The 12,524-nt window shown below is 38.4% G+C and overlaps 1 protein-coding gene and 1 pseudogene across 1 annotated transcript; one reads left to right on the top strand and one right to left on the bottom strand.

Moving 5' to 3' along the window:
* On the top strand, window positions 1-3,576 carry LOC148697308 (putative calcium-transporting ATPase 13, plasma membrane-type pseudogene; annotated as a pseudogene).
* Window positions 3,577-9,018: 5,442 nt separating this feature from the next.
* On the bottom strand, window positions 9,019-10,522 carry LOC148697307 (ATP sulfurylase 1, chloroplastic-like). The gene is made up of 4 exons (XM_088692315.1): window positions 10,117-10,522; window positions 9,766-10,026; window positions 9,601-9,687; window positions 9,019-9,452 (listed from the first exon to the last, which is right to left on the bottom strand). The coding sequence occupies exons 1-4, from the start codon at window positions 10,243-10,245 to the stop codon at window positions 9,270-9,272; spliced, it is 660 nt and encodes a 219-aa protein (XP_088548441.1). The 5' UTR covers window positions 10,246-10,522; the 3' UTR covers window positions 9,019-9,269.
* Window positions 10,523-12,524: the final 2,002 nt, after the last annotated feature.

Raw genomic sequence — 12,524 nt, 5'->3', positions numbered from 1 at the left:
AATCTCTAAACTTCGCAGCATTTTTCAATTAAGCACTCTTTTCATCCATAACAATCCCCAAATTTGTAGCAATTTTCACTTCACCAGTCTTTTCATCTCTTACTATCTATAAACTTTGAAGCACTTTCCAGTTAAGCATGTCTACCACCCTGCATGCAAAACTAGGTTGCATTGAAATCAGGCTGCTTTTCGATGTTCAGAAAAGCACTCTTAGCAAACACCAAAGAAATTGGCGTTCGGCTTTTGCCAAAATCTACTGCTCCAGAGCCTTCAACATTTCCCTACCAAAATACAAAAACACCAAAATATCTCGATCACCTTCTTATGCCGCCATTATTGTTGAGCCATCAGAAAGCTTATTCCAAATTGATCAAACTACCCTCACTAACCTTGTCAAGCAGAAAAACCTCGACCAGCTTCAGGAGCTGGGAGGGGTTGAAGAAATTGCGTCCGCTCTCAAAACTGACGCAGAATACGGAGTCCATGGCGGCGATGATCCAGCAGACGACATTGCGAAAAGACTCAAGGCATTCGGCTCGAACACGTACAAGAAGCCACCAACAAAAGGGTTCTTCCACTTTGTGTTGGAGGCCTTCAAAGACCTCACAATTCTCATCCTCCTAGGCTGTGCTGCGCTTTCTCTCGGCTTGGGAATCAAAGTGCACGGCCTAAAGGAAGGATGGATTGATGGCGGAAGCATTTTTCTCGCAATCATTCTGGTAATTTCTGTATCTGCTGTGAGTAATTTTAGACAAAACAGACAATTTGATAAGTTGTCTAAAGTGAGCGACAATGTCCAAATCGAAGCCGTCAGAGGCGGCAGGCGCCAGCAGATTTCAATATTCGAAATAGTAGTTGGTGATGTCATTTGTTTAAAGATTGGAGACCAAGTTCCGGCCGATGGATTGTTTCTAGAAGGCCATTCGTTACAAGTAGACGAATCGAGCATGACAGGGGAGAGTGATCATGTCGAAATTAGTCACCACCAGAATCCTTTCTTGTTTTCCGGCACAAAAGTGGCTGATGGTTACGCTCGGATGCTTGTCACCTCTGTTGGGATGAACACAACATGGGGCGAAATGATGAGCCAAATCAGCCACGACAATGGTGAAGAGACGCCTCTGCAAGCTCGGCTTAACAAGCTAACATCATCAATTGGTAAAGTCGGTTTGGTAGTTGCATTTTTAGTCCTGATTGTCTTGATGGTTAGGTATTTCACTGGAAATACAGAGGACGAGAATGGAAACCGGGAGTATAATGGCAGCAAGACTAAAGTTGACGACATATTAAACGCGGTCGTAGGGATTGTGGCGGCTGCAGTTACAATTGTTGTGGTGGCAATCCCGGAAGGCCTGCCTCTGGCTGTGACTTTGACGCTTGCTTATTCGATGAAGAGAATGATGGCAGATAAGGCGATGGTGAGGAAGCTCTCTGCTTGTGAGACGATGGGGTCTGCCACCGTCATTTGTACCGACAAAACAGGCACTCTCACCATGAATGAAATGAAGGTGACCAAGTTTTGGCTTGGCGAGGAACCCGTGGAAGAAGAGGCGTATTCATCTATATCTCCTTTTGTTCGTAATTTGATTCATGAAGGGGTTGCTCTAAACACAACAGGTAGTGTGTTCAGGCCTAATTCGGGTTCGGAAATTGAAACCTCGGGCAGTCCTACTGAGAAGGCGATTCTTTCGTGGGCGGTGCATGGGGCTAAGATGGATATGCAGAAAATGGTGAAGAGTTGTAGCACTCTCTATGTCGAGGCCTTCAATTCGCAGAAGAAACGAAGTGGGATTTTGATGAAGCGGAAGGCGGACGATTCTGTGCAAGCACATTGGAAAGGAGCTGCAGAGATGGTATTAGCAATGTGCACAAGTTACTACAATGCATCTGGAGTTCTTAAAGATATGGATGAGAACTCGAAATTGAAATTCGAGCAGATTATCCAAGGTATGGCGGCGAGCAGCCTCAGATGCATTGCTTTTGCACACAAAGAAATTAAGGTAAAAGAGCAAGTGGATGATCAAGAACATAAAAATTTATTAAAAGAAGATGGATTGACACTATTAGGCCTTGTTGGGTTAAAAGATCCATGCCGCCCAGGGGTGAAGAAAGCTGTTGAAGATTGTCAACGTGCAGGGGTGAATGTTAAAATGATCACAGGCGACAATGTGTTCACTGCTAAAGCAATAGCCACAGAATGCGGGATACTCAAGCCTGATCAGGACATGTTCTTCGGCGGCGCGGTGATTGAAGGCGTGCAATTTCGCAATTACACGCCTGAAGAACGAATGGAGAAGGTGGACAAAATCTGTGTGATGGCAAGGTCCTCCCCATTTGACAAGCTTCTCATGGTGCAGTGCTTGAAACAGCTAGGCCATGTGGTGGCAGTGACAGGGGATGGCACGAACGATGCGCCCGCATTGAAAGAAGCTGACATCGGACTTTCCATGGGTATTCAAGGGACAGAAGTCGCGAAAGAGAGCTCAGATATCGTGATTATGGACGACAACTTTTCGTCGGTGGCCACAGTTTTGAGGTGGGGAAGATGTGTTTACGAAAACATCCAGAAGTTCATCCAATTCCAACTCACCGTCAATGTCGCAGCGCTGGTGATCAACTTTGTGGCAGCAATTTCCGCCGGTGAAGTCCCGTTAACAGCTGTTCAGTTACTGTGGGTGAATTTGATCATGGACACACTAGGTGCTCTGGCTCTCGCCACAGAGAAGCCAACGAAAGAGCTCATGAAGAAAATGCCGGTCGGGAGGACAGAGCCTCTGATCACCAACATAATGTGGAGGAACCTTCTGCCTCAAGCACTCTACCAGATTGCAATCCTCCTGACATTGCAGTTCAAGGGAAAATCGATCTTCGGCGTGGATGACAAGGTGAAGGACACACTGATCTTCAACACATTTGTGCTGTGCCAGGTGTTCAATGAGTTCAATGCAAGGAAGCTTGAGAAGAAGAATGTGTTCAGAGGAATCCACACCAACAAGTTGTTTCTGGGGATTATTGGTGTCACTATTTTGCTGCAGGTGGTGATGGTGGAGTTTTTGAAGAAGTTTGCAGATACAGAAAGGTTGAATTGGGGGCAGTGGGGTGCTTGTGTTGGTATTGCAGCAGTATCTTGGCCAATTGGTTGGGTTGTCAAGTCTATTCCTGTTCCTTAGACACTTATTTCAGCTATCTCAAGTGGAAGAAGTCGAAGAAGAACTATATTTGAAGTGATTTTCAGTTTGAAGGATTGAAGACCCAATTCAGAAACAACACTGCTCGTTCGTGTAAGTCATAATTTTACATAATTTTTTGTTTAATATTTTTTAAATTCTTTTATTATTCTATAGTAATGTAATTTATACTTTGTTGTGCATCATATATTTGTAGGATGCAAGTATGTTCAACATATATTTCGTTTATAATATAATTAAAACTTAGTTCCAATGATGTAATGTCATTTGTGACTGAAAAACATGGTGACAACCGGTCACTGTTGTCTATTCTTTAGAAGGTGTGCACCTGGTGAGAAAGAAAATTCATTTCACAATTTCATGTTAATTAAGCACGCTCATTTTATAAAAGTTCTACAACAAAACCGAAAAAAATAAAATAAAACTCATTAGACCATCTGTAAGTATCATTTAAGTTTGGATAATACTCGCATTTCTCCTTCCGGAATGAGTTTATTATTCCACATGCAAATAACGTATTTTTTATATCATAAATGTTCGATTACTTAGTCTTTATTTGAAGATCAATTATACAAAAAATTATTCAAATAAGATATTGTTTAGTCATTCATATATATTGAAATAATTAACTATTTATGTACTAAGTAACATATTCCTAATGAACCGTTCATTTATTTTATACATTTAAATGACTAAACGAGTTCCTATTCAAATAGATTTGTTGCAAGTGTTTTTCAAATGAAGATTGAGAAATAAAACGATCCAATGATTTTTTTCCGTGTTTCGGAATACGGTTAACCAACATGTTAACTAATTGATTACGATAATTATAAATTTTTACGGTAAATAATATTATCTAAAAGTGAAATAAGCTCATTCCTCAAAAAAGGAGGAATACAAACATTATCCAAAGTTTATATTTTTACTGTTGCGGACGATAGTTCGAATAATTTAGACTTAGTTTATACAATCCTTTTGGAGCTTTTCAAAAGTATAGTAAAGCTTTACTTTTTTTCAGAAAAATTACGTCCAAAGAAATCATGGACTTCCTCCTTATTTTACTTTTTTCAGAGATTTCTTTTTTTGGAGCTTTTTTTTATTTAACCCAAAAAAATAAGAGACATTTCAATAACTTATTAGCAGTTCTTTCAAAAATAAAAAACTTATTAGCAGTCTAGAAAATATATTATGTACTTCTTGAAGTGCAACAGTTTCCCTAGTTGGGTGAGCCTCAAGATTTTAGGAACTTCCTTCTAAAAGTTGCTAAGACGTCCCAATCTTTCTAACGCCACCTTTTGAGCCTGATTTGATGTTGATTTTGTCACAAAACGTGGGGATTCTTTGGCTGACTGGGTTATCCAATTTGAATAGGATTGTGTTTCTAGTTTATTAACTAGCGAGTAATGTCTGCGTGTTGTTGTAGATTACAAATTGCTTGAATAATTATGTAACATTATTCTCTTCAAACAGTTTCTCCAATTACGAGTTTTATTAAACAGGAAATAAGATTATTTTCTTGTCACAAAATTAGCATTTTCAACGTATCAAAGCAAGTGGTAATTATTAAAATGAATATGTTAACACATAGCATAAAATCTAATAACCTGAATAATAGTGTTTTAATGATATCAACAATTAGAAACACAAATGTAAATATAAAGTCAGGTGATTTAATGGTTACAAACCAAGTAAATCACCTAGACATAAAGAAACTAAAAAGTAGATGAAAATTAAGGATTGAGTGCTTAGAATTCACAGAATGCTTTTAAGAGTAGTAAATGTTATGTTGAATTGAGTTCCTTGTAATGAGATACTCTTCTCTGCACAAACAGCGTAAATAAAATTCTAATTTTCAACCACCCTTAATTTATAATTAAGCTAAGCACACACACAGTAAGCACAACACAATGACAATAATAAGAACGTTTGAATAGCATTATATACATCAATTACTCTGCACAGGAATTTCAAAAATCGATAGCTAAGCTGTAATTTTTATAAGTCACTAAACTCACATTACAAATTATGCAGTCGATCTCACTACCCTCCTTATCACACATCAAAGGTTAAAAAAACAATACAGTTGCTTTGAGATTTGTAAGTGGAAGTACCTCATTGAAAGTCAAAAAAACAATACAGTTTCTTTGAGATTTGTAAGTGGATGTACCTCATTGAAAGACTTCTGCAAGCATTGCAACACCTTTTGGAACCTTTGCCTCATTCTGGTCCAGAGTGCATAATCCGCAAGCTGTTTAAGCATTTTCCAGCACCACAGAGCATCATATTTCCCATGATCAATCAACAATGCCTCCTCCAGCTTTGAAATAGCAGCTGGCCAAACAAACACAAATCCGCATTTATAAATTAAAACTCCCAAATAACTAAATGGAATAAGTCCAAAATTTAAATTTTCAACTCCCAAATAACTAAATGGAAGAAGTCCCAAATTTAAATTTTCAACTTCCAGATAAAACATGGAGAATTCCTATGTCTCAAATAATTAATCAAAAAAAAAAAGATATTTCGGGGAAATTCAAAGCTAGCACCTTGAGTTAGCTTCTTTGATTCCAGTACATTCCAAAACTAAGACATATTGCTCTCCATTTCCTCTCATAATACACACATGCAGTTTCTATTTTTTGATCAACTAAAGCATTGTCGACGTCTTTTACAGTAGCTTAGATTGCATCTCCCTACATGATTGAAAAAAAAAAATTGAATCACAATTAACATTTATTAAGAGAATTTTTAAATCATATATCCAATCTCAAAGAGAGATCACAATCAAACAGTTGGTATTTAGCGGCGAAACTTAAAAACTAAAAATGCACATTAATGTCTTAGAGAGAACAGAATTGCAAGCAAAAGTAGAATATTGAAACAATATCGTGATAGTCACGAAATAAGTTTATGAATTTGCTAATATTGATTTATTAGGTTCCAAGTTTATCTCAATATATCATTTTTTGTTAAACTGAAAGTGTAAACATTACTTACCAAGAAAAAAGCAATTAATTATTTGATGCTACTTACAAAACATATTGGCATATATATAGGCTTTGATTAAAAGGTTAAGTATTTAAACTACCAATTATCTGGATAAATATTTCATTCCCTTACAACTACCACAACTATATATAAAACATACTTGATAGAGCATGTAATTGCTTTAACAACATCATTATTAATAAAATCGTTGGGGGGAGATGAAATGTCATATCCCGGCTCGGGACGGATCACTTCTCGGACCCATTCCATCACCGTAGCATGATATTGTCTGCTTTGGGCTTACCATTCCCTCACGGTTTTGTTTTTGGGAACTCACGAGCAACTTCCCAGTGGGTCACCCATCATGGGATTGCTCTAGCCCCCTTCTCGCTTAACTTCGGAGTTCCTACGGAACCCGAAGCCAGTGAGCTCCCAAAAGGCCTCGTGCTAAGTACATATGGGAATATACATTTAAGGATCACTCCCCTGGACGATGTGAGATGTTACATGAAAGGCTACCATATTTCATTAGTGCATATAAGCCAATAACTTTATCCACTCTGATTATCTGTGTGATTTGCATTTATTTAGAATTCATAAATACAGGAAAAGATTTATAGGAACGAAAAAATTCTAGAACGATGAAAAACTATGCATGTATTGTGAACTCTACGTACAGAGCTCCTACATGCACAAAAGAAAACAAAAGAATCAGCAAGAGCTCTTACATGCACAGATCAACAAAGAAAGTTCATCAGATTTTCTTGCCCTTTCTTTCACAGAATCTTGTCTTCCATCCAGTTTGTGCTATCTAATCCACAGCTTGTCCTGTACACGAAAACACATTTGTTCTAACTTAAAATCATCATGCTATATAAGATCGGCAATACAAGACAATGATCTAGGACCATCATTCAAACAGAAACTCTTGGCCCTTCATTTGATTAGATAGTGCTCTAAATTAAAATCCAGTGATCAAAGCAACCCACTCAAACTAAAATCTAGTGCTCTTCGCATGCCACTCAGATTAAAATCCAAAGCAACCCACTCTTAATTCATAAGCCAACAATCCAACATTAATAACAAAAAAGGACGGTGCAGAAAGCATAACTCATACGAAACGACATTGAATAACAGCTTAAATCCAAAACAACAAAAAAAATAATCCAGTAACAAAAACCAATCAAAAGGGACACAGTTTGGCGGCTGACCTTGAAATATAAATCAGAAAAACAAATTGAAATAATTAAATTCCAAATCCAATCTCATAATTCCGCAATGGAGAAGAAAATATTAGAGATCTTAACATAGATTTTTTTTTTTTTTTTTTTTTTTTTGTATAGTTGGGAAAACATAATTTAAAGACTGACAGAAGACATTACTTACGTGCGATGCAACTGTCAGATTCAGAGCAACTCCTCCAGCTTTCGAGCTCAATAAGAAAACCCTGCAATATGAATCCTCGGTATATCTCTTTATAGCAAGACTAAAAACGTTCTGCCAGTTTGATCCTATTAGGATTGATAGGTCTAAAGGACCCATATAGGCCAGGAGTGAGGTAAGCAGTAGAAGCTTGCCAGCTTGCCGAGGTGCAGGTGGAATTAATCACTGGCGATAATGTTTTCACCGCTAAAGCAATAGCTATCAAGTGTGGCATACTCCGGCCTGACCAGGAGGAAGCCAAGGAAGCAGTGGTAGAAGGTGTAGAATTTCACAACTACACACTGGAGTAAAGAATGTAGAAAGTTGATGGAATTCACGTGATGGTGAGGTCTTAGCCATTTGATAGGCTTCTGATGGGGCAAGGCTTGAAACAGAAAGGCTATGTAGTTGTTGTGACAGGTGATGGAATGAATGATGTGCCCACACTCAAAGAAGCGGACATAGGACTCTCGATGGGGATTCAGGGCACCGAAGTTGCCAAGGAGAGCTCAGACATTGTCATTTTAGATGACAATTTTGCAACTTTGGTAACTGTTTGAAGATGGGGAAGTGGAGTTTCTGCCAACATCGAAAAGTTTGTCCAATTCCAACTCACAATAAAATAAATGTTGCAACTCTTGCGATCAACTTTATGCAGCCGCCTTGGCCGGTGAAGTACATTTAACAGCGATCCAGCTGCTGTGGGTGAATCTGATTATGGACACAATGGCTGCTCTGGGTCTCGCCACCGATAAGCCTGCCAAATAGTTCATGGAGAGCTCGTCCATGGGTCGAACGGTGATCACCAACATTCTATGGATGAACCTTCTACCCTAAGCTTTGTTCCAGATAGTTGTGCTCTTGCTCTTGCAGTTCAGGGATAGACGAATATTTGGTGTTAGAAGGTACAACACATTGATCTTCAATATATTTGTGTTTCGCCGTGTTTAATGAGTCTAACTCAAGGGATTTGGAGAGGATTAATATCTTCAGAGGAAGTCAGAGGAACGAATTATTTTGGGGTGGTTACGGTGGAACTTTTGGGCAGGTTTGCAAATACATAGCGATTAAGTTGGGGACAATTGGTTGCGTGCATTGGGTGTGCAGCCATATATTGGGCCATAAGTTGGGTTTTCAAGTTCGTACCAGCTCCTAGTAAGCCCACCTTCAGATGTCGAATGAGGGATAGCAAACACGGGTTAGAGTAGTTGGCCAAGGCAGAGTACCCAACATTGAACTCAAGTTCGAACCCCTACCTAATAGTCTGGAGCAATTGGATGCTGGTTGTCAAATCTAAAAATGTTCCAAACTAAATATATGCTCCAAGACAAGAAATCTAGAGAATTTGATCATGCTTTTCTTTTGGATCCAGCATCTTAAATCATAACCAGTGTATACCGTATAGGAATATTTTGCCATATTAAGGGCATAGCACAATCTAATGTTCTACAGAAGAAAACCATATATGATACAATGCGCCGCGGGCGTGCACAAATGCAGTGATCCAAGATGCAGTCACACGGCGCTAATTACAGTTGAGGTGAGTATCGTTTCTCTGCACCAGTGCCTCAAACGATTTTATTAGAAAAAGGTGAAAGAATCTTAGGAAATCTTGATCACAGGAATGAGACTAATCAGATAATCTTGATCACACAAAGAAGAATAAATTAGCTATCTCCCAACCAGTGCAAGTGCAATATGATATATCAACTCCACCGAAGCTGGAACTGTTTCTGGGACTTTACCGTCGTCTGCAGGAGCCAAACTATCATAGTAGTCGACTAGCACCTTCCAGCCACTAGGGCACATGAATCCTTCGGGAGGGTTCTCTTTGTTCCTTACAAGTGTTCGCATCTGTCATAGTAATTTGCAATGTCTTTCAGATAAACTAAACTTGGATTATGCACGTAAACTCAATGTGTTTTTCTTTAAATACTACTTTGAATTGCTAATTAGAACAGTAAAAAAAACATGTCGGAAACAACATCAAAAGAACGCGTACCATTGTGCCAGATATAAAAAGGAAGTCCTGAGGCCTCGAGGGATCAAAAAATTCCATTTTACCTTGACTGTTATCATAAGCAGCAACCTGCAAGGGAATAACTTAGATGACGGAAGATATCATACAAGAAGGGCAAATAGTATCACTGCCAGATAATTTACATACCTTGAAGGGAAGGATGTTAAGTCGCTCCAATCCAGGTGCCATACTTAATACTTTCTTTCCATAATCGGCATCAGACATATCTTTCTTCTCAGTTGGATGACCCATACCTGCAGGATCCTGACCAACAATGTAAAAGTCAGCCCCTGCATTGATCCTAGCCTTTGCATGCCACTGCACCTTAGTTGGGCCAGCGTAGTGCATGGGAGAGGGAAATATGGAAACAATAGTCATCTCGGGATCAAGGACACCATCCTCAAGAACCTAAGGAAACATTAGAACAATATCGAACAGAATCAGTACAAGCAACACACAATTTAGATAGGGCTTTCAGCAAATAAAAAGTTTCTATACATTCTCATGTTGTTTCATTCGCCAACTAAGTGGAATGTCATCTACCTTTGTATAGCCTCCCAATGAATGAAGCAATAGAATGGGGTTTTTGTAGCCCATCTCAAGAAGCCGACGACGGGTATCAGTCATCAGCAAAGTATGTCCATTGTGGACAGGATTTCGCAGCTGAAACGCAAATACAACCTCATCATTACGCTTTGTGAATTCTTCACGGAGTTGTGCAGGAGACAATCGAAAGCTATCAAGGCCATCATTGTACTTTATAGGTTCTAGAACCTCTAGGTCACCTCCAATTAGCCAATTTCCAGCATTGGTTATGGCTTGATCAACGTAAGGCAAACCAGGGGCAGTTGTTCCCTAAGTGCGAGCAATCCGTTCTTCTTTATGGTGCTTATAGATCTCAATACTGCCAAATAAATAAAATAGCTAGGCATCAGAAACCATTGCAAGTCATGGGATAAGACATACAATTTTCATACAGTAACTTCATTTTGAACCCAAAAAGAGCAGAACATGTTCTTATACTCAGGTTTTATCGTCAGACACGTAAACGACAAAAGTACAGTACTCCACTTCCCAACTTTTTCCCTTACCACCATGGCATTATCACACTGTGTTCTACAACATGGTATGCATCACATGATGACATAAATATACATATATAACCAGTTGCAGGCCAGAAAAAATTTGATATGCGAACTGCATCATTGCAATGAAATCGCAACCATGTTGTAGAACCCAATGTGATAATGCCACGATGTTTGGGATAAAAGTTGCAAAAGAAAACTTGGGACATGTACAACTCTCCAACCAGCAAATGCTTGAAGACATTAAATTGAATATTCCTCTTAAGAAAATGACTGGATGCAATGTGGCATCAATATATATTTGCATATATTCAAAGATGAACACAAGGAGTTTAAAAATCCTGTTGGCAACTCAACTTATATACGAATTTTATTTCAAATGTTTGAAGTCTAACAAAATCAAATGCACCGCATCGATAAATATATGATGATCTAAGATTTCAATTTGAATAATTTCACAATTGTTCTTTAGAAATGTGTACAGCTAATATGATAAATTCGTAAGATTTCTACCGCTCCACTTCCCTAGTTGAGTTCCTATTTTTACCACCCTCTAACTACTAGGAAATAAGAAAAAATTTGCTTCTCAAACCGTCGTCATATAATTCAAAATGTTCGAAAATGCATGGTCACTCACTTTTAAGTTTAATACTAAAAGTTCATCAATAAACATTTATAAACATATATTTATCGTTTTTATCATCACGTGACACATTGATGTGTGATGTGATGGAGATCCAAAATTCACCGACACAGTCAATAATATTGTTGAGTGGAAAGGCATATAGCCCATTTGGATGAGATGTTTTCAATGTGTTCAGATTACAGTGACTTAAATCATGTTTCATTATAAAAGTAGAGGTCACTTGAAAAAAAACCAAAACAAAAAAAAGATTCCCTCCTTTAAGATTGTAACCCAAGAAAAAAAAAATTTACTTTGGCAAAAAGAAAATGATATTTACAATCAAAACATGCTATCTAAAGTAAAAATAAAAATATACTATTGTTAAAATGATTTGTTTTATCATTTAGTACTACGATTTAATGATTTTCCTCTTTATTTATAAGTGAGATGTCTTAGTTCGATTATTGCTAAAGATGCATATTTTTCCAACCGAACATATTCGCCTATGATCTAAATGGACGCATCCACAAATCCTACTTTATACGAGCTTGGGTTGTAGAAAAGTTGACATAGTGTAACATAATTTCTATGGATAGTCCGACGTGTTTCTGCTGAATTTTTCAGGTCGACGGGCCTGGGATCCATTCCAACAATATCGATATTATCTCCGTTTTATCACCTGCCCAATCCTTAAGTATGGAGTTTTATCACAAAAGACTTCGGTGTTAGTTAGAGAGAGGTATTTCTGTTTAAACTACTTTCTCTTGGGCCCTCTTGTTGATGTGGGACAACAATGAGTTCCAACACTCCCCCGCATGTAAGACCTCATTTTATGGGTCACACGTGGATATCCACATCGGACCACGTGGAGTCATGTCGGGACTCACCCATCACGCGTGGCAGTACGTGCCCGCCTTCTAGCTCGGATACCATATTGAATTTTTCAGGTCGACGAGACGAGGGTCCATTCCAACAACACTGATATTGTCCCTATTTTACCACTTGCCCAATTCTCAGGTGTGAGATTTTATCATAAAAAATCTTAATGGAGTTGAAGAGAGGTATTCCTATTTCAACTACTTTCTCTTGGGCCCTCTAGCCGACTTGGGACAACAATGAGTTCCAACAGTTTCCATAGAGTATTCATACTTGTGAGAATGTCTCTCTTCCTCACCCCCACTTCCGTTTACTACAGT

This window comes from Pyrus communis, chromosome 4, assembly GCF_041283825.1.
Source record: "Pyrus communis isolate YQ-2024b chromosome 4, ASM4128382v1, whole genome shotgun sequence".
NCBI lineage: Eukaryota > Viridiplantae > Streptophyta > Magnoliopsida > Rosales > Rosaceae > Pyrus > Pyrus communis.
Note: the sequence above shows the minus strand (reverse complement) of the source record. Positions and strands in the feature narration are given on the sequence as shown.